The 24111-nt window shown below is 42.4% G+C and overlaps 1 protein-coding gene and 1 long non-coding RNA gene across 3 annotated transcripts in view; both read right to left on the bottom strand.

Moving 5' to 3' along the window:
* si:ch211-186j3.6 (neural-cadherin) overlaps window positions 1-7802 on the bottom strand; it is a 296332-nt gene extending 288530 nt beyond the window's left edge. Inside the window, exon 1 of the mRNA XM_065952497.1 lies at window positions 6442-7802. Coding sequence (XP_065808569.1) covers window positions 6442-7480 — 1039 coding nt within the window. The 5' untranslated portion in view covers window positions 7481-7802. The remainder of the gene's footprint in view (window positions 1-6441) is intronic.
* An 8646-nt stretch (window positions 7803-16448) lies between these two features.
* LOC109999538 (uncharacterized) lies at window positions 16449-21636 on the bottom strand. Of its 2 annotated transcripts, XR_003809688.2 has the most exons (6): window positions 21439-21636; window positions 21237-21311; window positions 19250-19335; window positions 18787-19061; window positions 17338-17982; window positions 16449-17228 (listed from the first exon to the last, which is right to left on the bottom strand). It is a non-coding gene; the product is annotated as an uncharacterized lncRNA (long non-coding RNA). The 2 variants fall into 2 exon arrangements; XR_010665900.1 differs by lacking the exon at window positions 16449-17228 and having other exon boundaries at window positions 17266-17982; window positions 21439-21633.
* Between the last annotated feature and the right edge of the window lie 2475 nt (window positions 21637-24111).

Below are 24111 nucleotides of genomic sequence, written 5' to 3'. Positions count from 1 at the left end.
GATGTTGGCAAAGCAGTGACTGAGTCAGTCTGGCAGCTCGAGCTGTATTCAAAATACACCTCTGCTCACAAGGTGTCCACGGCGTGTAACACTTCTCTGACTGACGCTAAAAGGTGTCAGCTGGCTCTGTATGAATACTGCAGAAATATTCAACTTGAAGCACAACTGACAAACAGGACAGTTTCTGATTGAAAAAAATAAGTAATTCAAAATAAGTGTTCTTACACTGCTGATAGTCCCGAGAACAGGTCAGTTCTTCTGTGCTGATTCTGTGCAGATAGAGTTCTTTAACCCTTGTGCCTTCCTCAAATTTACTCCCCTCTGGACACCTTCTTGGCAAACATTTAAACGTACAAAAAACTGCTATTAAATCATCATACATCAATATTATTTCTGCTTTTGTTTTCATAAATCCCTTAAACAACTTCAAACTTGCTCAAAATTACCATACATTCAATCATTTTCTGGATTTTAACCTTTTAAATGCCTGTTTAACTATTTAAATTATTAACTATTTATTTATTAAAGAAAAACCCCCCACAAAAATTGAATTATTTTCCATATAATAAATAGTAGGGGGATGGGGCATTGGTGGTGATTAGAGTCTTGGATATGTCAAAGATACTCCCTCTGGACACCTTGTGGCCCAAAAATTCCCAATTGACTTCCATTAAAACAAAACATTTTAATCTCACTGCCATTACAGTATAAAACCATGCATTCTGTAATGTCAGCATTTCATTTTAAAGAAAAGTTGTGTAGGCCAATGCATGAAATTCTTGTATTTTTGCCAGTTGTATTGTGGAGCCGTGTGACTACCAGGTACCAATCATATGTTACTGTCAACAATGAGACCTCCAGATTCTTTGCAGAGTTGTTGAGTACAGTCTTGAATTGTTGCACAACAACAGCAGAATCTTTCCCAGAGTCTTGACTCCTTCCACATCCGAACTCCAGATTGACTCAGCTGATCTGGGATGCTCTTTTTTTTATCCAATCATGTTACTAACCTGTTGACATTTAACCTAGATTATTGTGAGATCTTCCATCTGGTGTTTTCTTGAAGCATTTAACAACTGCTCTTTTGTTGCCTCTGCACCAAACTACTTTGAAATGTGTTGTTCAAAATTAGCAAAACAAAAGAAAAAAAATGAAATTCCTGATCCGACATTTAATATTTTGTCTTTGTGCTATTTTCAATTATGCCCCTTTATCATTCACTGATGGGGACATCATCCTCACTGTCACTATTCCATCGCCAATTCTAACCCTGACCTCGACAAAAAACAAGACTTCACCTGAAATTGCCCCAAAATGGAGGGCGAGTCCACTCGATGTGAGTGATTCAACGAGACCCACACATTAAACTCAAACACTCCTGGAGCTCAGCAAGAGACACACACAAAGACAGACAAGAAGGAGTGATGTAGATCATGATATACAACACTTCAAGCCACTCTCCCTCTCTCTCACACACAAACGTCTCTCGAAGAATCATGTCAGAAAGCCGCTCCCCCCCCCCCCCCCCTTCTCTCTTGCTGTGTTAAACTGTGGCTCCACTCAGACTAAATCCCTGGAGTGAGAGTAAAAATACGAGTGAGAAAGTAAGAGAGCAAGAGAGCAAGAGAGCGAGCGAGAGAGGGAGGGAGTGAGGGTGAGCGCGACAGAGAGACAGACAGAGAGAATGAGATGGGATTACAGGGATAATGCGAGCAGATGGAGGGAGGTCGGGGCTCCATCAGGACTCTCCACTCCAGAAGGATTAAAGGACTTCAACCGAGCCACCGACAACCAAACTGATGCTGCGCTCCTCACGCCTGAGACACCGAGCTGAGCCCAGCTCTCCCCACCCCACCTAACCCACCCCACCCCACCACCACTACAAGCTGCTAAACCCGGAAATGAAAACTCGTATCTTACGGCATGATGCAGGAAACAGTCAGGTCATGGGAATAAATTCCAACACGCTGCCTACCCTTCCTTGCCCCCTTCCTTTAAAACACGTTGGCTTTGGGTTTATTTCTAGACACCCATCATTTTGAAATCATTTTTGGCTGATCCTTTTCTTGAAGATTGTTATTAACGTGCAACACAGGACAGATATATTAAAGCACTCGAGGCACAGTGAAGATTCAATTACACTAACCAGCACATAAAGGGATTTGGCCACTTACGCAACAATATGTAATGTGTCGGTAATCTTCAAGTACAGTAAGCCATTTAGACTAAACATATAACTCATCCTTATTATAAGTGGTTGGATTTGGCCGGATTAAACGTTATATGCACTTAATTTTCATTCCATCAAAATGCAGGCCCGACGACACTTCTTTCACCGCCTCACGTAAAATAATATTTTCTTTTTAAAATGACGATCAAACTTTGTTTTGTTTTTATTCCTCCTCCACCAACACCCGGGGAAGTCACTCTTGACAGGAGCGTAATTTGAGCTGTCTCCTGAGTGTTTGATTTCCATTAATTTGTAAAACACTGCAGTCTGTCAGAAAAAGATTCAACTAGTTTCACTTTTGACAGAATGCTGGAAAAAAAACAATATATGCGGATACATTTAATTTTCTGGTTGAAACTGGGATGCTTGCTTGGAGACATTCCATCCATATGAATATCGGGTGAATTTTAAAGAGGACATATTATCCCCCTTCTCCACCTTTTCAAACAGTCCCCTGTGGTCTAAATGAAACATCTGTGCTGTGCTTTGGTCAAAATCTAACATGAATCAAGCACCAGAGGAGGTTTGTGACCCTGTATAAACCAGCTCTCTCAGAACGCTCTGTTTTGGTGTGTGTGTCTCTTTAAATGCAATGACCCCCCTCCCCCCCCTGGAGTTTCCCTGGTAGACATCACTCATCTGAGAGAATAGAAATATAAAAATGGCACAGACTTTTTGCTCTAGGCTGGGGGTGGAGTCCATGGGTGGAGATACCAGGGGAGGGGAGGGGATTTTTTTTGTCCAGAGTCCCACTGTGACATCACAAGTCGAGCAAATTTGAAACAGAGCATTTTTCTCTGTGTTGTAAGACTTATGCAGACCACAAACAAAGGACTGGATGGGTTTATTTCACATTTTGTGGGTCAGTAAACACTCAGGTTACACAAATATATGTTCAAAAACGAAGTAGAAGTAGATTTTTCAGAATATGTCCCCTTTAAGGCCCAACTGAGTACCTCCCTCAAATTGAAATTCAGCTCTGAACATAAGTTACATCTCAATCGGATCCTCACCTCAGAGGAAGAGTCACATTGACAATGTGTAGTCCTCCGTCAGTATCGATGTGTTCTGCAAGGCAATGATTGTAACAAATGGTGAGCATTGCTTTGAGAGTAAATTAGCGTTGTGTGCCAAAAGCAGGCTCAGCTACTTTTCCGCATCAGGATAGTTCACATTACCGAGACCAATAGGTTGCATTGATTGGGTCACTCCTCCAGTCAAATGTTGTTAACTGGGCTTAATGGAACAAGCTGTGGAACTGCTTTTTCCAGTGAAGATATACAGAAAGACGGGTAGACAGATACATGGCCGCGAGTTATGATTGTATGTTATTTTCTGGCTTTCATTAGATAGGACAGCTGAAAAGAGATCAGGAAATGTTGGGAGGAGAGGGTGGGGTGGATGACATGCATCAGAGGGCCGAGGTCAGACTCGAACCCACAGCCGCTGCGATGAGGACTACTGCCTTTTGCACATACAGTAACAACAGGTTTTTGACAGTGCAAACAACGATTAATAAAAAAAAATGCACAAAAACAGTCTTCACTTTCACAGAGTGGAGAGCTGAAGGGACAAGATTAAACATTAAGTCCTGCTTAATTTACTCCTTGTGTTAACATTCATACAAAAAGTAAACTACAGGCCAGAACAGTAAAATAAATCTCAAACACAGTGTTGGGAAAACTCTGTGGGTGTTAAAACTAATCAGTAAAGCTTTCCTCTGATGTAACTGGCATTAGTTTCTGGATTAGTTTTGTATTTTTATGTATCTCATATTTTGTTTTATTTTGCCTTTTCCTTCCCCTGTGTTTGTTGTTACTGTTGGTCTTCAGTGTTTCCTGTTTTATTTTGTAGTTCTTACCCCAGTGTTTTATATCCCCTGTGTATTTTCCCTCCTCTGTTTCAGGTGTCTTCTTTGTCACACCTGGTTTTGATGTCTATTTATTTAATCTCTATGTTCATTAACTTCTCGTGTCAGTTCCTCACATGTCAAATCTTCTTTGTGTCTCCTTCAGGATTTTTCTGAGCTCTAGTATCTTCTTGTTTCTCGCTGTATTTTGACTTTTTTACATTTGGACTTTGAGAAGAAACTAAGTTTTTTGCCTTTTGTCAAATCAATATTTTAAATATTGTAATATGTTTCTCCATAATTGTGACAGTAACATTGGAAAAATGTAGCGATATCATCAACCACATAATCAATTAGCATGGTGGAGTGACCAGTCTTTGAATTGTTGCCACCGACACCATCCACTCTTCCTTGTTTGTTTATTTATGCTAACGTTTGTACAAAGAAGGAGATTTATTGACATGATTTGAAAAGTGACTCAACTACAATACTGGACTATAACGATTATACATCATTTCACTTGTTAATGTTTTCCCGCACATTTTTTAGACCAACAATGAAACAAATCAGTCAACCAAACGACAAGCAACATGTCAACAATCATCATCACTGGGACGTCATTACCTCAGTGAAAATAATGACTATCATTATTTTTTCTCAACGATCAATTGAATCTATATATATATATATATATATATATATATATATATGTTTACAATTCTTACATTTTTTTATTTATTTTACCCAACGTGGGGAACAGACTAATGGAGGGGTGACAAAATGTGGCCTGTGTGAGCACACACACATGAATGAATGTCACTTGTTTACCCTTTCTGTCTCCACACATTTGTGTGTCTTAATACGCGAGTAAACCTGTTTCCTTGTTAAAAAATAACAAAAGAGAATGGCAACATTTTAATGTTCTTATACTATTTCTCCAAGGACTCAAAATGAGATGTCCAAAGTCATATTTAAAGTATTAAGAAAAGGAAATGTGTTGCACTGCAGTGTAAAAAAAAAACATGAGCAAGTCCAAATCGGCCTTATCTCTTCTCTGACAAGGCAATCACAAATAAGGATTTAGCTCATTTTAAATGGGGGCCATGCCATACAAACTGCAGACCCCGGGAAGAATAGTTTCTCCCTCCCCATGCTGAAGCTAATGGGGATCCAAATAAACAGAATAAAATCCCTCACCAGCCCTCTAAACATGTTTAGAACCGCTGCTGTTTTCAGAGTCAATATAACACTGTTTCATATGTGTTTTTTTTTGTCTCCATGGCAGAGTCACAGTCAATTAGTCATTCACAGACCCTTTTATTAATTCTAATGTGGTTGCATGTTGTCTCTCTCTCTCTCTCTCTCTCTCTCTCTCTCTCTCTCTCTCTCTCTCTCTCTCTCTCTCTCTCTCTCTCTCTCTGCTCTATCCGCAGGTGATAATTAACCTGTTGGAGAGGTGGCCGTTGCGCGCAGCTCTTCTCCCCTGACATCTGAGCATCTGTTGCTGCTGGCAGCTGCAGCAGACACAATCCCTCTACCCTAATTTATCCCAGCACATGAGTCATCATCAGCACTGATGAATGTCACTCAGTTTAACCTATATTGTAAACACCGCGAACTCTACTACGGCTGACACACAGACTCTCCCCCCCCGGGAAAGTCTGATATCTTCTCTGATCAACATGCATGAATAAGGCCGCCTGGGAGCTCAGATGTGTAAACTGAGTCAGCAAGGCACCTTAGAGTTTAGCACTCACTTGACTTAGCACAGCAACAGGATCCAAGAGTTCCAGCAGAGCTGACAAGGTGTTGGAGGTTTTACCTGTTCATGCAGGCATCCACACATTTCAAACACCCCGTTGACTGTTTGGAATGGTTAATGGTTAAAAGTGTTTCAGATGGGACAGAGGTTTTCGAAACGTTAGTCAACACAATTTGAAACCTTTATGCTGGTGCTATTTCTAATTTGTTTTGTTTCGTCACGGTTGGTTCAAACAGTTTTTTGTGGATACAAAACCCGGGTCCGGTGATCACTGGTACCCTAAGAAAGAATCTAATAACCGAGGCATCCAGAGGATTTAGAGAATATTGGCCTTTTCATCTCTCCGTGCGTATTTACGCACGAATCTAAAACACAAATATGACACAATAAGAGAAGAGAAATGACTCGTTAGATTCTGGACAAATTCTACCAAAACATCAGTCAACGTGACTCACAGGGCACACACACGACTGTTGCGCAAAGCTTCAAGTCCATTGCCGCCTCTCCCTCTCTCTCTCTCTCTCTCTCTCTCTGCTTCTCACACACTCTTTCACACACGCTCGCTCTGGCACACTTGTGCCTCCTTGCTTTCTTGCTCACCTCTCTTATCCTGGACTTTGACTGTGATTTCCACTAGTGCCTCAGTCTCTCGGTCCAGTCTCCGTGATATGACTATATCCCCGCTGTCCCGGCTCACGCTGACCGGGGAGCTCTCCTCGTCGGGCTCCACGAGCTCAAACGCAGGCGACTGAAACCTCACCGGGTTCAGGTTCATCACCACTGACCCGATCCCTGCATCCTCAGACACGTTAATAAAAACGGGGCTGTCTGGCTCGAGTAGTGACCTGGACTTTCGTTCGTGCACTTTATGATGAGATGTAGTTTTCCGTTTCGACACGGGCCACTGCCGAGGGTTGATCTCAACGGATACGCTCTGGCTCGTGCGAGGTGGCCACCCGCGGTCTCGGGCAAACACTTCAAACTTAATCGGTTCGTCCAGACCGAGGATCGAGTCCACTAGGAGTATTTCTCCGGTTTTAGGCACCGCGTAAAAACTCCCGTTTTTGGGCAGCACAAAGTAGATAAGCTCCGCGTTCTTTCCACTGTCATCGTCCCGCGCGCTGACCGTGTAGATAGCCGTGCGTAACGCAGTGGCATCATCCAGGCTCAGTTTCACATCAGCACCGGGAAAGGTGGGCTTGTGGTCATTGGTGTCCAGGACGTCCACCTTTATTGACGCCACCTCGGCGACCACCGGCGACTCATCTTCCCCATCCCGGGAGAGTCCCGCGCATTGCCCGCAACACAATCCAAGACCCAGTGCGTATTCAGCCCGGTCCTCCCGGTCAAGGACCCCAGAGGTCTTCAACAAAATATGCCCCCGGTTGTGGTGCGCAAAGACACGAAATTTTTCGCTGCCGTCTCCCAGGAGTTTAAACTGTGTCGCCGCTGATCCGGATTCCCCGGGACCGCACAGCCTGTTCGAGTTCAGCCGCTTTAACGGGACGCTCAATCCGTTGACCCGAGAGCCAGGAGGCGAGTTCTCAAATACATGCCCGTGGAAAAAAGGCACCTGCTCAACGGTCCTGTTCCCAAAAGCGCACGAAACCATTAAGGGTAAAAACGCGACCCAAATCATGACTGGATACCTCACTGACTCCACTGCACTAAAGCGCTCGTTCCAAACAGAAATCCATGGGTGCACTCCTTCCTTTGGGATATTTCTCCTGTTTTCCCGATAAGATCCAACACTTCCATCAAATGGGAACGCAGATGTTTATTGGCACAGCACTTCATCTCGACAGAGGAGAACTTTGTCTCCCGTGTTTTTAGTTGTGCGTCCTCCTCCTCTCCTGCTCTCTCTCCTCTGTGTGCTGTCTGACCAGCAGCGCTGTCTGCCTGTGCGCGTCCTGGAAAAAAAAAATGCTTCTTACTGCTCGAGTGCGCGCTTACCTCCGCTCCCTTCCTCGCCCTCTTCTGCGTGCGTTGTTTTCAAGCGATCTCATGTTTAATCAATCTTGCGTCTGAGTTGCTGCAAACTGTGCTCAGACGGCTTCGCTTTGAGACGAATCAGACCTTTTTTTAAAAAAATAACAAAAATCAGTTTTCTTTGCCCACTCACATGTACTATGAACTCGTGCTTTTATCACGAGGAAATCACAGATCCAACACGTTTAGCTCATGCATTCCCAATCATCACAGCGTGATGCTTCTATTACAAAGTGATGTAGCAGTAACCGATTTTCTCCTCGGAAATGAACTTCTCAGCAATAGCTGTGAGTGGAATCATGCTCGTGCACGCCATCAGACACCCACACTGCCACAGCCAAGAAGTGCGAATAAGTGTGCTCGCGCGCGCGCGTGTGTGTGTGTGCCCTTTTTATTTGTGTGTCAGGGCGATCCTCGGGGAAACAAGTCGACCTCCCTTCTCCCAGTGATCAATGTCCAGTCTTGTACGTCCAGATCCATCACTCCCCTTTCCAATAACACGTCAGGCTATTGGATTAAAATAATGTAAAAATCAATCATCTTAAAACGCCTCCAGGGGGGAAAGGAGAAAATAAAGGCTTGTAGCTCAAAACAGGAACTCAGAACAACTCCAGAGCTGTTTTTTTTTGACACAGAGGTGCAGCATTCAAACATGTTCACAACAATCTGTGTTTTGTTTTAGACCTACTGTATTTCTCCAAAAGGGGGCCGTGAAAGCTGCAGGCATTTTACATGTTAAATGAGCAACATCTAAAATTCAATATCAGAGTGTCACTTCAGATCTCTCCTTCAATATCAAATCTAAAAGACTCATCAGCTATATATGTACCTCTGCTCATAAATCAGAGAATGTTTTCTGGGTCCAAAGCGTGCTGCACGGTCATTACCTCCTCCTAAGCACTGTTCTTCTGTGTGCATTCATGCTGTTTGAACTCCTTCTCTCTTAAACACTGCAACCTGTGCAGTTTTGTAAGTTTAAAACTAGCACTCCTTGAATAACACAAGTTTTTTGAGCTTCATATCAAAACTTTGTTCAAAGTTTGGTGTTGTGTGGGAGTGAATTTCCAGCGGTGTTTTGCATACCATTTAAAATCAGGATGTGCAGGTGAGTCTACTCTGCAGGTTTCCAGCAATGAATACAACAGCTTGGTGTCATGGGATGCATACAGTTAGGAAATTATAGATAGGTTTTTATAATAATGTTACCGCAGAGAAAGATGTGGTCGATGATTGAGCCATTATCCTGACTTAACACTTCATCATTATTCTGTATATCAACACCACAAGCAGCCATCCAATACCTCGGTACAAAACAAATGACTATAAATGAGAATAAATGTTGTATAATGCAGCCGGTGGGCTTGGCAGAATCTGATGTTTTTCCCCCACTTGTAACACTCCAAACCCACCAGAGAGCTGTAATGATCTGACTTGTTTAAGGCGGCTTTACCTGCACAGAGGAGTTTTCTTTGAAAGGCGGAAAATGCTGATCACGTCGAAATCATATCTGTACTAATTACTAATTATCTTAGTCCACAGGCAGATTTCCCCCCCTTGTTAGAAAATAACTGACAGCAGTAATTCTTAAGAGCAATAATTAAACAACGTTTTAATTACACCTCGTAGGCCGAAGACAATTTACAGTCGGTGTTATTTGTTTTGTGTCAGGGGAAGTTTGTAGCTTCATGGATATGTTGTGATGTAATGAACTCAAAAGACATTATGTGGAACAGTCCACTTTTTATAATACAAGAATGAATGAGTGCAACGTTTCACACATCAATATATCAGAAATCAGGTCTCTCCTGTGTAAATGTGTCTCTGGGTCATGACTGTCTACAATGAGGGAGAAGCTCGAGTCCCGCTGGCTGTGTTGTTGTCAGAGCCGTGTTTACATGGACGGGACGGCCGGCTCCTCCCCTTGTGTATAAAAGCTGTTTTAGTCAAGAACTAGAGAGAAGAAGAAGAACATACTCACTGATTATTTGGATGTTAGTAAGAGTTTTTAGATCACACTCATTCTGTGTCAGTTTACATGAAATGTGAAGCTACGAGCTAACTAAAGAGCGCTAACATTAGCATGCTAACACAACAATGTGAAGCTACGAGCTAACTAAAGAGCGCTAACATTAGCATGCTAACACAACAATGCAGCTCAAAACAAGGACAATTTTGGCCAGCCTTTGCGATTTGCACTTAATTACTCCTTCATGCCAACGCGAGTGGAGGCGGGGTTGGAGGTGTGTCTCTGGAGGAGAGCAGAGGCTTCAGTATGAAGGAGGCGTGGCCAAACAGCAGTTTGTTTTGGTTTCATGCTGGAGCTCAAGGGCGCCATCTACTGGATCAAAAAGTCACACATACTTCCTTTAAAACTCTTGTGAGGAGTTTTTCGCTGGTCGGGTATTCCAACTGACGCTTCAGTAAGACCTACCAAAACAAACAAGACAGCAGCAGCAGCAAGATTGATCATTTGTATACCCTGATGAGGTGATTAACGTCATGCAGCAGAAACAACCTTTGTTAACATTTTCTGTGACAAAGGTTCATGTGATGGATACGTTTGACTTACAGCAGCAAAAATACTTCCTACACATGCAAGACAAGATCATCAGAGAGATAAGACATACTGATTGAGATATTTCAGTTTTTTACTCAATATTAAAGGACAACACAGCCTCGAGTTAAATATTAGTTTTTACACTCACTGAAATATATTCAACCTTAGATGATATAATACATTTACAGATGGATTCAGATAGCCATGAAAATAATGAAAATACACATCGGTACAAATTGCTCTCCAGCTGCGTAAAAACCAGACCACTGTGAAGGCCTTTGCACACTGAGTCCAAAATTGTTGCATGAATTACGATCTCATGTTGTGTCATTCATGATTGCATACTGACTCTTTTTTAAATATATTTGATTACGGATCAAAAATTGCATCTGAATGAGAATTGCATCTAAGAGTGCACAGACCTTTACAGTCACAGAAAACGCTTCCATGCATTAATACGTTGAATCATGAAAATGCTTTTATAAAACAACACTCGTCTTGTGGCTTTTCGGTCCAGAAATGTAACTACCTTATTTACCATTCAGTCAAACCTTTTTTTTTTTTATTTATTAAAGTGGAGTTTGAAATAAAGATCACAGTTAATCATTTCACCATACTTTTTTTAACCTCCATCCGTTGGCCACCTCTGCCCTCCCTCCCTCCCTCCCTCCCCATGTGACACAATGATACAGTGTTATTCTTCTTTTCTCTAGTCCTTCAATTAAACAGCTTTTATACTCCAAGGGAGGAGTCAGCCGGACGTCCTGGCGATGTAAACAAAGTGAAGATAGGACTCGGAAAACTCGGAAAGCATTACAGACAGTGGGACTCATGTTACTTTTTACTTTTACTTTGAGTACATTTTTAAACTGGTACTTTTACTTGTTCTTGAGTAAAATTTTATCAAAATAACAGTACTTTTACTTGAGTAGAATATATTAGTACTCTTGACACCTCTGGTCAAGACTCAGAGTTATTTTCAGAGGATATACTTGATTTCTATTACATTTAAGTTTGACAAATCGCATATTAAGCCTTTAATGAGGGGGCGTCCACCTTAGAGCCGACAGATTTTTAGCAGCTTTTACGCAGCTGTCAGACCTTAAAGTAGAAATCATCTGAGGTTTGGAAATGTGGTCATTGGGTCAAAGCTTTGTTGAGTGTAGCAGTGTTGAGGTAAACCATCTCCATGGTTGTTTCTAGGCAGGAGAAAACATTGTTTTCTGAGCAAATGTACGAAACAAATATGGGGAATTGAATTATTCTTACAAAAAAAAAAAGGAAAAACTACTAAAAGTTTGATACATAAGAAATACTTCATTACATCCATCTGATCCATGGAGAGGAAGCACAGTCTGCCATCCAGGAGTTCATGTAGTTCATCTTGAGGTTTAAGAGACATGTACTTTAAGGTATATGAATGTAGCTCTATAGCAGAAGTTCAGTCAGGAAGACAACAGTATATATTCTGCATGCTTGTTTTATTGTTCATTCACATACTGTGTGCTCACTCGTTTTCTAGTAATCATCACCTGCTCACTTCAGTCTCACTTGTTGTAAGCTTATCATTCTGCTGCTGTCTTTTTAAAATATGGATTTCACAGTTGCGTCACCTTCTTCATCCCATCAGCCTCAGATCACAGCATCAGCCATCGTCCAGGTCAACCCCAGTCTTCACAGTTTGTTCAGCCTCTTCCTCCCTTCATCCCTAAGACGATACCTTCAGCTGCTTTGGTCAACCCCCATTCTTCAGTTAAATCACTTATTTCATCTCATCAGTATCAGATGACATCACCCGCTAACACCTCGACCCCCAGTGTCTGGACTCCACGGGGGGTAGATCTTCCTGCCGCTCATGCAGACTTATTCAATCACCCTGTCGCCCTGTACAGTTCAAGAACCAAAGATTATCTCACAGTAATTAAATATCACATACGTAAAATACATTTTTAATCTTTGATGCATTTACTGTTCTCTCCCGATTGAACTGAATCTATTTAGTAAATGATGAACACATCATCCACTATTGCAAGAACTGTGTAATCTTTCCCGGTTAAATGAGCAATATGTAAGAAATAAAGTGAGTGAAATGATAAAGTGACCTTACTATATGATCAGACATTAAGGAAACATGCTATGTTGAAGTGCTGGCTTCTCTGACAACAATGCAGCAGCCAGTATGTCCTCCTTCTAACTTTAGATTCTGCTCCTGAATGCTCTGGATTTGTTTGGACCAGAGAAGGTAGGCGCTTTTAAGGCGGCGACCCCCACGCATGCGCACGCGGCAAGAGAAGTGGTTCAGATAGAAGTGATTGTACCCGACCTAAAAAGCCTCTGCATGTTTCTAATAAGCTCCACGAGCAGAAACGTGCTCAAACTAGGATCAATATTGGAGATGCTTTTGAAAAATGGAGAGAGGTTAGAACACAGAAAGGTTTACAGACCCATGCAGAGCTGGATAAACACTGAAGCTTCAGAGTCCACCACATGCTGACCTGTGTGAGCATGGACTCTAGAGAGGAGGGGGGCGGGGGGGGGGACAGCTCTCTATAATGTTTTGTATTTGGACTGCAGTACCAATTTTAAAAACTAGGTGTCAGAGTTACATATTGCTCCTTTAATCTTATTTTATACTTTGGTGTTTTCATTTATGACAGCTACGTGGTAAAATAATTTCTTCAGTTTATTTTAAATCAAAGATCTGGAATTGGATCTTCATGAGTCTTTCGGGCTTGATGTGCCGTCTAATTTTAGGCTGAAAATCCTCATGTTGCTTTTTATTGTGTCGTTAAGCGCAATAGTGCACTCTATTGTGTTATTTAGATTGGATTTGTCCTTTCTCTCACTCAACCACATTTGAAATCGTTAAACAAGCAAGCAATAAGAACTGATGTTTCTCGGTAATATCATGCCTTTCATATGACTCATAAATACATTTCCAGAGGAGCGGCAGGAAAAGAAAGCCGCAGACAGAGATAGATGTGGTCAGCTGTTTAAGCCTGACTGCGGTTTAATATTCCTCTCTATGGCGGTGACAAAAGCCCAGCGTGCACCAGACTGAATCATCATCCGCATCTCATTCTGTCTGTGTCTCTGTGTGTGTGTGCATCCCTGCCGGATTTAAATCAAAACTCAATATGTAAAAAAGCATCCCCTGTAGCGGTTTACTTTTTTCATATTGTTGTCCCGAGTCCATCTGTATTACATAAAGCTTTTCAGCTGATCACATCTCTTGAAGAGTCGCATATTTCAGTCGGTAAACCAACAGATATTTTAAAAGACGTCAGCACTGGAATCATAAGACAAGCCTACACGGTGATGAATGAACTGACCAGTGTCGTTTCAGCAAAGAAGGCGCTCGTTAATGTCCAAAATAAAATCACCGCAGAACCACTTTACGCTAGAACATGAAGAAGGTTTGGCAGAAAGAGCGGGACGTTGAAACACTTGTAGGTCTACCTGAGAAAATGTGTCACAAATAAAAGTGTAACATGTAGAATTTTATGACAATGTTTACATTAAAATATCAAATTCATAAATAATTTACTAAACCTTTGTTGTAATTGTTTTCTGTTGAGTACTTACTTAACCTCAAATATTTCGAACAGTTATCAAAGCCAGAGAAATCCGTAACAGTTGTAACGAGACGTGTCTTGGTGTGGCGGCCACCATGACATGTTTATCGTTGCCATGGAAAAATCAGATGTTACATCAATGGCCGCTGCACAAGGAAGCGTGTGCTGCTACTGAAAGCTGCCATTCTGTTGTTGTGATAAAAACGTCATGTAAATTATACTCGGATACATTAGCTCGTCTGTAAACATATTCTCTTCCTCAGGTCGGTTTCACCTGGTCGTCATGACTACGGTCAACACAGGGTTCGTTTTCAGTGGGGGGGGCCAGGCTCGACGTCATCTTTTGTTATATTTTTAATTGAGAGCCACGTTCCCTTTTGCACACTGAGGTTTGTATGAGATTCAATGTCCGCATGTTAACTCTTCATCATTCTTACCAGTGGGCTGAAAAACAGGCCACAGCAGTAATCTCTCCAATGTTACTTGTTGTCTTCTACAGTAGCGGCCATGAATTGGATTGAGGGCATATTCATACACGCACAGTGTTAGGATGAGGCTGGAGATACTCTCTGTTTTCAACAAATCCTACACACTCACACACATACATTCCTTACAAATACATCAAACAGGTCACGAATACATAGTTTACTGAAAAGGCTCAACGACTTCCCAAAACAGCTCTGTACTTCCTGGAAAAAAATATTATAGAAGCAGAAAAGGTTTTATTTTGGGGACTATTTTCAGAGATTAATACACATTGTCTGATCCGGTGTGTATCAGGGAAACAGGAGGGTATTTGTGGGATTAGGTCAAAATAAATACCTCGTCCGTGTTCAAGGTAATGAAAGAACACGTCACCCAGGCTGCCAGGGGGAAATAAACAGGAATTTCCAGTGTTTCCAAAAAGTGATCATGTTTTGCCAAATATGGAGCACGTGTGATGAATTCAAATTTACATGTGAACCACACTTTGTGCTTTAAAAATGTCCCAACACTACCCCCGTTGTAAAGACTTTGTGTTACATCTCCAAACATATTTGTTCCAAAAATACATGAAATTCATTTTTTTTTGTTGCAATTATGACATTTATATGGTTTTGCTGCAGAGGTAGGTGCTGCAGTGGGGATCAAATCTATAAAGCTTTTTCAGAAAATACTTGATAAGTCTTGATTCAAAGAAAAATCCTGGATGGGTTAATTGCAAGCGCCAAACTCTGATGTTGAAAAATGAAACCAATGCAAGTGTGGAAAAGCAACCTGCAGATCCTCGAGTGTCCACTTGGGGGGGCAGGCTCCAAAAATCAAAGAATCCCAGTTAGGTCCCATATTTTTAAAAAAACCCAACATTTTCAAGTTGAAATCAAAGTTGTTGCAGATACCCTGTCCTCTGATTGGTTTTTCATGTTTTGTTTTGTTAGACTTGGGACATTCCCGGGCAGGGAGCTGGTGTGTTTCCTCCAGACAATGACAGCGCACAGGTGAGTTGGGAGAGGATACAATTCAACGATTGGATTCAGACATATGACCGACACGGCCGAAGCGGCAAACAAAAGAAAAAGTAATCACAGTGAGGCAAAACACCAAGCAGATAAAGTTCGTTCCAAAACCAGGGTGACCCTTGGGTCAGCTTTTACCTGAAGAGATGGACTGCTTTCTGTTGGACAGGCAGTTGCCAAACACCTGTGGTAAGCTAAGTGCCCTAGCGTGCTAAATTATTGGCTTTTTCTTTTCCAACAAATGTAATATTCTCAGTTGGCTCTCAGTGTAGGTAAAAGCAGTAAACGTACACCCAAAGTCCTGCAGAGGGCGAGCACTTTTGGTGACGATAAGCCCAGGAGGAGGAGCCCAGTTTGAATGTTGTGTTTACAAGCTGCAACGGAAATTTCTCCTGACTCTACCTTTAAAATTTAGATTCATGCATACACTTGGGAGCATGCCTGAGTTCACTGACAGGTGAAGTCATCATTGCTGTTGGTGTGTGTTTTTGTCTTATGATTTACCTGGACTTTACTCACTTGTCACCTGCAATCAGCTCATCACCTGTTCAGCCAGCACGCCTGTCATATATCAGCTCATCAGTTCTCAAACATATCAGCACGGTGAATTGTAGCATGGTGTTCCTCCCTCTTCACACTCCATGCCTCCCACGCTCAGTTTGCAACTTGCCTGTTGGTCTCCTGTGCTTCAGGATCCCAGCCTGCCTGTCTCATAGCCTGCCTGCAACTCTCTCCACCTTACCTTTGTCAACCGGTTCCCTTTATGACATCACAAAAGGACAGTAGCCCCTCCCCCAGGTGGGTGACACTCCCACAGCTAGGTGTTTGTTCTGTCCTCTGAGTCTGCCTTCTCACCGCAAACAAAAGGACATCGAGCAAGAAAGCCAGAGACACCCAAGACCTTCCAGAGAGGGGGCGTGGTCAGACACAGCTCATTTACATATTTAAAGGTACAGACACAAAAACAGCTTGTTCTGAGCAGGGCTGAAATAGAGGGGTTTATAGACATGATCAAATACAGGATCAGAGTGGATTTAGAACAAGAAACGTCACACGCATGTTTTGGGGAGCTCTGAGACTTATTTAAACTGGTTGATGAGGAGGAGGATGTAACCTTTAATGACCCACAGATGGTAAGTAATCATGTTTTAACCTCGCCCAACTCTGATCATCTTAAGTCGGTTTGGTTTCTCTGTATCTCAGGAACAACCTCCTAATAACAACTGAAGGTTTTCAATCTAAATATAGAGGCAGTGCGACATCATATCTACTAAGACACCATCACTCTTACTTCCCTTCTCATCATGATTCAAGCCCTGCAAATATTGTCATATTTAGATCTCTTGGCTGCCCTTGTCATAAAGTTTTGGCGCCTGAGACAGTGAGCAGTGAACCTGTCATCTTCCATTCATTACCATGACAAGTGACAGACTGCGCTGAGGATCATTCAAATCCATGCAGACCCACTAAATCTCAATAAAGTGGAACGTCAATCTGGCTGGGGCTCTGCCGAGCAGTTTTCACGTCTGGGGTTTGTCCCCCTAGAACAAGAACAAGCTGTTAGACTGACACAACACACACTCCTCTAACTGCTATTGATTATTCCACCCGCCCATTTCAACAACCCCGTCTTAATTCTCTTTCTATCTGCGTTGCCGTCCTCTCACACAGTCTTCCTCATTGCAAAACCCCACATTTCAATTAGTGGATTATCAGCTGTGGAGCCTCGTTGTCCCCCTGAATCAGGCTTTTTCTTCGGCTGCTTCGTTCCTGTTGTAGATGAGCACACAGAGACAGAGAACAGATATAGCATGGCTTTGGTTTATAGAGTGTTTGGCAAAGAAAAGGACGAAGGTGCGAGTTCATTATCCAGACATACAATTTCTCTCTCCCACCTGCAACAGGCTCACCATCAGGGGAAATATCTTGATAGGACGATAAAGAAAACAGAGACAGGGAATATGTTCAGTAGCGCTTTGGAGAGGCGCCAATTGGAATTTGCTGCAAACACAATCTGGAGATCCACTGGGCTGTAAATTGGCTTTGTATAATGTCAGTGTGTGTGCTTGTGCATGCTGGTGTGTGGGAGTGTCAGATAGCGGATAGGGACATTTGGGAACTGTAGCCTGGAGCTTTAAGTCTGTTATCCAAACAAAAATATACACCGCTTTCAAATGCTAGTTATTTGTGCAGATTCAGACTAATTAGACATGACTTGCATCCAAAATGGATTTTTCATAAATGTGTGTTTTTATTATGCAAGGCAAAGCAAACAAAGATACCTAAATCAGTAAAACTAAAAAAAAAAAAAAAAAAAAAATTCTTGTATGTTCCACTTGAAAGAAACGGGAACAGTTCATCAAACGTGCAGACTTCAGCCAAAATAAATCCAGTGAGAGTTGATGTTTAAAGTTGCTGGTAGTTTTATACATAGTGGCTCCAATGACCCGAGGTCGATGGCGATAAGTGCTGTGACCCGTCTTCCTCCCAGTTGCGCTCTGCACACTCACTTACAGACCTCTACCTGTGGAGGGCATACACAAAATGAATTACAAATAAAATGCAAATAACAAACTATAATGCGGCTCCTACACCAATAGTACAACAACTTTTAACAGGGAGAATTGAGTCAATCCCAAAGAATGGTTCTCTTGCGAGAAGTACATGCAGCACTAGTTCACACACACAAGAATTTAGCCAGAAAGAAGCTAATTAGCTCTCCTCTGTACTGTTTGATAAATTTGCTGAGGCTAAGACACGGTAATGTGAGAGTTGCCGAGCAAGAAGCCGGACTAGAGTAAATATTTGACCTTGGCAGTCGGCAGAGTTCTTTGGTCTCAAACTACATCTTTGCTGGTGTTCTGTTGAGATGCCTTATCTGAAATAGCAACCATAGCGCACTTTTTTTTCTTCATGTTACGGTGGTCAACTGTGTGTATCCTTGCACCAACTGTGTAAGCTACATTGGTACAACAACTTATTGTATTGTAACAATAGCAGAGGCCATCTGTTTCCACTTCCAATCACTTTAATAAAGCACTACTCGATGATGGATTTGCACAGGAAGGAAATGGGATGCATGTTTTCATACTGTATAAACCTTTTCTTTTTAGGTGTAAGCAGAAGCTATTCTTGATAGTTAAGATGACCATCTTCACCAGCCTCTGCTTTTGAACAGACGAACGTTACTGATGAAGGGAAGGGGGAAAAGCCTTATGTGTGTTTTACTACAGTGAATATGGACTCAGAGACCCTCAGTGGGCACCATAATGTTGCTTTAAGTACCCTGGGTTGCATATCTATGAAGAATAAAAGGGTTTAGGTTCACCTTCAGTCCCAAGGGCCGGTCTCAGTACATTAACCTTCCCCAATAGGGGCACGGGGATGTCAACTAACAGGTTTACTTGTTTAACCTTTATTAGCCAACAAGAAAGTCAATAAGACACTAGCAGCTTTATTTCTGCGCAGCGCACTACGGATCCGATAGCCCCCTCTCTCGTCAATGATGTGTATCCTCAGGCCCAGCGCGAACCAGCAGCACCCCTCCATTCGGCTCCATTTCAAATACTAGCCGATGCTTTTTTCAGCAGAGCTCACATCAAGCTGAAAAGAGTAGATCAAACCAGACAGAAAGTCAGACAAGGGAATGCACTGAGCACAACACAATATACAGAATCCTGATTGCTAACCCATCACTTTATCAACATTACGTCAAAACAGACACCAAATAAACAGCTAATCAGCCTTGCAAAGACAAAGCAGCATGTTGTTTGCTCTCTCTTTATTCCCACCTGATCTTGAAGTTCTGTGATCTTGTATAGCTTCTGATGGCTGTGCTCACACTTTCAGACATGGATCCAGTGGAGTAGGGTGTCCACTGTAGGACAGAGCAAAAATTGATTGAACGCAGAGCCACAGACTACCTAGAAATGAGGGGTTATTTGGATGCAGCAGACCAACCTTTTTACGGTGTGCTTTCCTGTACAGACTAATACATCATGTATAGACTCACCAATGTGCAAGAAGAAGAACTCCTATAGTCAAGACCTATAGGCCATGAAAGAAGCGGAACACCAGAGACAGCTGCTACAAATGAGCTGGCAGGGCTATGACCTCCCTTTCTCAAAACATTTTTAATGAGAAAATTATTCTTCAAAGAACTTACAACAGTCGGCTTACTTCTTTCCAGCTCATGCACTGCATCCTCTTCTAATCACTTCCGCAGTGCAAATGAGTAACAGGTTTCATGGCACCCTTGATTTGCTGATCATTTTGGGCTAAATGATTTGGCAAACAGGCCACAGGCTGACTGATGACAACTGTAGGTGTAGAGATGCTAAAAAGACGTAGCTTAGCATCTCTTCACTAAAGAAACAACGGACCAGCCACTACTTAAAAGCAGACAGTGTCACTGACACATCCATCTTCTCAGACCCTGGGTGAGCTGGAAAACCAAATCCAACCGACTGTGAAACCGTTTTTTTCCTCAGATTGGGTTGAACAATCTGCTGGTTATGCACATCCTCTTTGGTAGACAGAATTATAACTTTTTTTCCCTCAGTGATTTTTTTTTGTTCTTCGAAAAGCATTGGTGACTTCTCATGCAGCAGAGTGCGTCACAACAAATGTCTCAAAGGAAAGATTGTCCAGAGTTATTGCATTTAAACCATCATTGCATCTCACCCCCCCCCTGCATGTTGGCAGGCCTTTTTATCTTGTTGTGCTTGTGGCGGTTTGGAGCGACTATAAAGTCCTTTACCCTCAGAGGTGACAGATCATAAGAACTAGCCTCGAGCCAAGCACAGCTTTAACTTAGCTCCCGTATGCCCGTTCATCCAGAACTTTGATGAATCTAGCTGAGGATACGTTCAAACCCACATGAGCATCCAATAAAAAGAAGTTGTATATATATCATTGTCTTGTGCAAGTAGCGAAACCACTCGTGCAATATCTCCCAACCGATTTTTGTTTATGGGGCACTTGATACAACAATGAATGGACCTATGTTGGCGGTTGAACCTGTTAGCCAGGAGGCTTAAGATGGCCTCACCTCTGCTGTACTGGTTGACCAAAAGTGATTATGAGACAGCCTTTCCAGTAGACCTGAAGCCCATCGACCTAAAGCTCTTCTTCAGAAACCAATGAGTGACATCACTGCAGAGGACGTCCATGGATTATCCAGTTTACGTTGCAGCTTTTTACCTGGATGCTTTAGGCCCTCATCTGCACCATCTCTTTACCTAGTTCTAATTGGACATAAGTTAAGTAGAGGTCGCTTTTCCAATATAGCGGCCGTCGTCATTGGGACATCATTTTAGAAACCAATGGGTGATGTCACTGAGACTACATCCATGTTTTATGCTGTCTATGTGTAGAACTGGCACAAGAAGAACGTGGCTAACCAATCACAAGCATAGCCGGCCTAAAGTTATCCATTTAAATATGTTGCTGTACATTAGCATGCTACGTGTTGTGTAAAAATAGCAATCAGAAACTCTATCTTACAAGTCAATTTAGAGGAATCATACAAAGCTGCAGGGGATGTTGGAATCTAAATGCAGCACACAAAACCTTTTGCAGATAATTATTTTAACTCAAGGTCTTTCCCTGATACAGCCACACAGGGAAATATCGGCATAGTCCAGTTGAATCTTAAGGCTAGAAGGCGTAACAGTCTAGGTGCTCAGACTGCTTCGATCTAATCTGGAGACAGACGAGTGAGGCCCAGAGGTAACAGAACAAATTCTCACACTAAAGTTCAACACAGTGTAACGGTACCGTGGGGCAGCAGACCGAGGATGCAGTCAAGGAGATAGCTGGTTCACTCCCCAGGAAAGGAGTCCGTAGTAAACACTAAATCCAACAGGGGACAGGAGGAAGACAGAACAGAAGCAAGCAGAGGGCCAATGAGCAAGCAGGTAGATACCCACAGAAGCAGTCACTGAACAACAGAGGAACATAGGAACACTTAAAAACTCACACTGTTGGATCGACGCAAGGAAATGTCAAGCGGCCAAGGAGAGGAGCAGACAGGATCCAAGGACACAGAGGCAGAACTCGAGGTCAGGAACAGAAGGCTGAAGCATTTACCAGGAGAGTGTGCACCTGCTAATCAATCCAAGGAAGAAGGCTGTAAAGTCTTGCATTAAGCTAAAGAACAATCTGGCAGTCTGAGTGAACAGGAGAGGGTTTGATACTGGCTTGCTTGATTGCAGATGAGAGGCAGCTGGGTGCACAGGTGAGCTGATTTGGCTGATGAGGTGGGCGTGGCAGGCAGGCAGAGTGGAGCAGAGGAGCACCAACTACTGTGACGCAAGTATTTCCATAACTTAGACTGAACCTCGATGTCCTCCCTAAACCCTGAGCCCATACAAAATGTAATGACATCACCTGGAAAGTTACTGAGTGCTCGAGTCTGCAAGGGCTCAAAATGGTTTGTACCAATCGGACAGCACTTTGCAACTTCACCGTAACCATGACAGCACAATGTGGCATTAGGTATTTATACATATAAAAACTCCTCAAAAAAAGTGTGAAAACGTTATTTTGGTAAACTATTTTGCCCCTTTAATAATACTAATTGGTGTTGTATTATATATCGTTGGAAAGCCTGAATACGAAGAGGTATAACTTGTAAGGATCGTACATTCTTGGAATGAGCAACGCAGCTAGACATGCGGTTAGAGCCCCAAAGAAATGTGCCAAAATCCTACCTTTTTTGGTAGCTAGAGCGTGGTTTTCACCTTCCTGCTTGTTAACCGTCTCTCTCTTTTTTCGTTCCATTCTTGTGCGCTTCACCTGGGAATCATATGTTTCACGTCATGATGCTATGAACTATGGGTAATTCCCTCACGGCAAGTCTGCAGCTATGCCCACTTACGGACAGGGTGCATGAAGGGCTCGAAAAGTCAAGCAAGAGATCCCTCACACACTTAACGACTCGACAGTGGGATAGTCCTGAGCCCTCACAGACTTCAGTCAGCGAGTGTGTGAGGGTGGACATCGAGATTGTTCCGTAGACTTACCTGTGCTCAGCTCTCCATCAGGCTGCTGCTCTGAGGTGTCAGGAAAGCCTTAATGCTTTATCCAGCCACTGTAGTTCTACATCTGCCCACAATGTTCCACTTTTAAGTGCCACTGGGGGATTACTGTTCATTCTAATGAAAGTGCAGCAATTAGAAATAAGCCATTCCTGATGTCTGTTTTTTGGGGGGTTTTTTTGCAGTTGATGACATTTCAAATGACATTAGTAATATAGAATGTGCACCTGCATTTCCTAGAAATTTGGCACATCATACAAAATGTAAATAAAAACAGAATTGAATGATTTGAATTTTTTTTTTTTTATATTTAAATGAAAATCACCAAGACAGATTATAAATGCTCATTTTGAATTTGACAAAAACAATTAAAAAAAGATGGGACAATGATAAAAATCTTTAATACAATTGGCATAAGAGTTGACATTGTACTGTGGTCATCTTTTGTAAACCCCATTCCTGCCTTCTCCCGCCCATCCCAGTTAACCCCATACCCACCCACCGAGACAGGAATCCTATTCCTCTACCATCAGTGTGTGAATGTGTAGGTGTGACCTGCAGTGTAAAAGCACTTTGAGTAGTCAGAAGACTAGAAAATAAATATACAACCTCAAGTCCATTTACCATTTACAAATCATATTAGCCTGTGTGTAACCCTCCCTCTCTATTTATTGAGATATTTACACGGTTCTTAAGGCATCGCTTCAAGGCTAAGGAGTCGTTATTATCTAGCAGCTAATGGAACCTAAGCGATCCTTTAAAGAGTCAGCCAGTCTGTAAAAAAAAAAGAGCCGCACTGCCCGTCACATTCATCAGCATCGGATGTGGAAACTTGAATCTCTCCAAACCGCTCGGACTACTAATAGAGTCAGAGAGAGAATCATAACTTAGAAAATCCCTGTCCTCTCACTTCGGAGAATAGAACAGAAACTCAATTCTGTTTTTACTTCCCCTTTAATAATGCATGAAAGCGAATAGATTCATTCTCCTCCTCTGTTCAATATTTAAGTGCACACGGCTACCCCTGATCCGCAGTGAATCTGTGCTGCTTCCCGTACCTCCTCCTCCTGTAAGTGTCCCAATATCTCTCTCTGTGGCTTCTCTGACACCGTCGGAGGCAGAGGAGTAATACTGTATAGATTAGCTAGTGAAAGGAACACATATATCAGGGTGTGCTGGGCCAGCGGATAATTTCCTCAAGCAGTGGTATTGAAGATCAGCCGGCAGGAGTTTAAAGGAGAGACATAGGCTGCGGAATTGAACCCCTCATTACAGCTGATCACGTATCTACAGTATCTAATATTTCACTCTCTCTTCTTATCATATGCAGCCGGTCTTTATGCACAAGGTGGATTGGTTTTTCGTTGCAAAATTCCCCCTCTTCATTAGAAATTAAAGGGATAGTTCACCCGTTGAAACATGAATCTTTATTGACATTGGGTCATATGGGTAGAAATGAGAAATACATTTTGAAGTTGGTGCCTTCCAGCAGTCCCGGTGGCCCTGGCAGCAGCAGCAGCAGCCAAAACACAAGACCGGCCTGTCTGCAGCAGCCGTCTCGTCGCAATATTTATATTTTTGTTGCTATTATCATTTTTCTCCATAGAGCCTGT

Source organism: Labrus bergylta, chromosome 3 (assembly GCF_963930695.1).
Source record: "Labrus bergylta chromosome 3, fLabBer1.1, whole genome shotgun sequence".
Lineage (NCBI taxonomy): Eukaryota > Metazoa > Chordata > Actinopteri > Labriformes > Labridae > Labrus > Labrus bergylta.
This window is presented reverse-complemented; position numbering and strand designations above follow the sequence as displayed.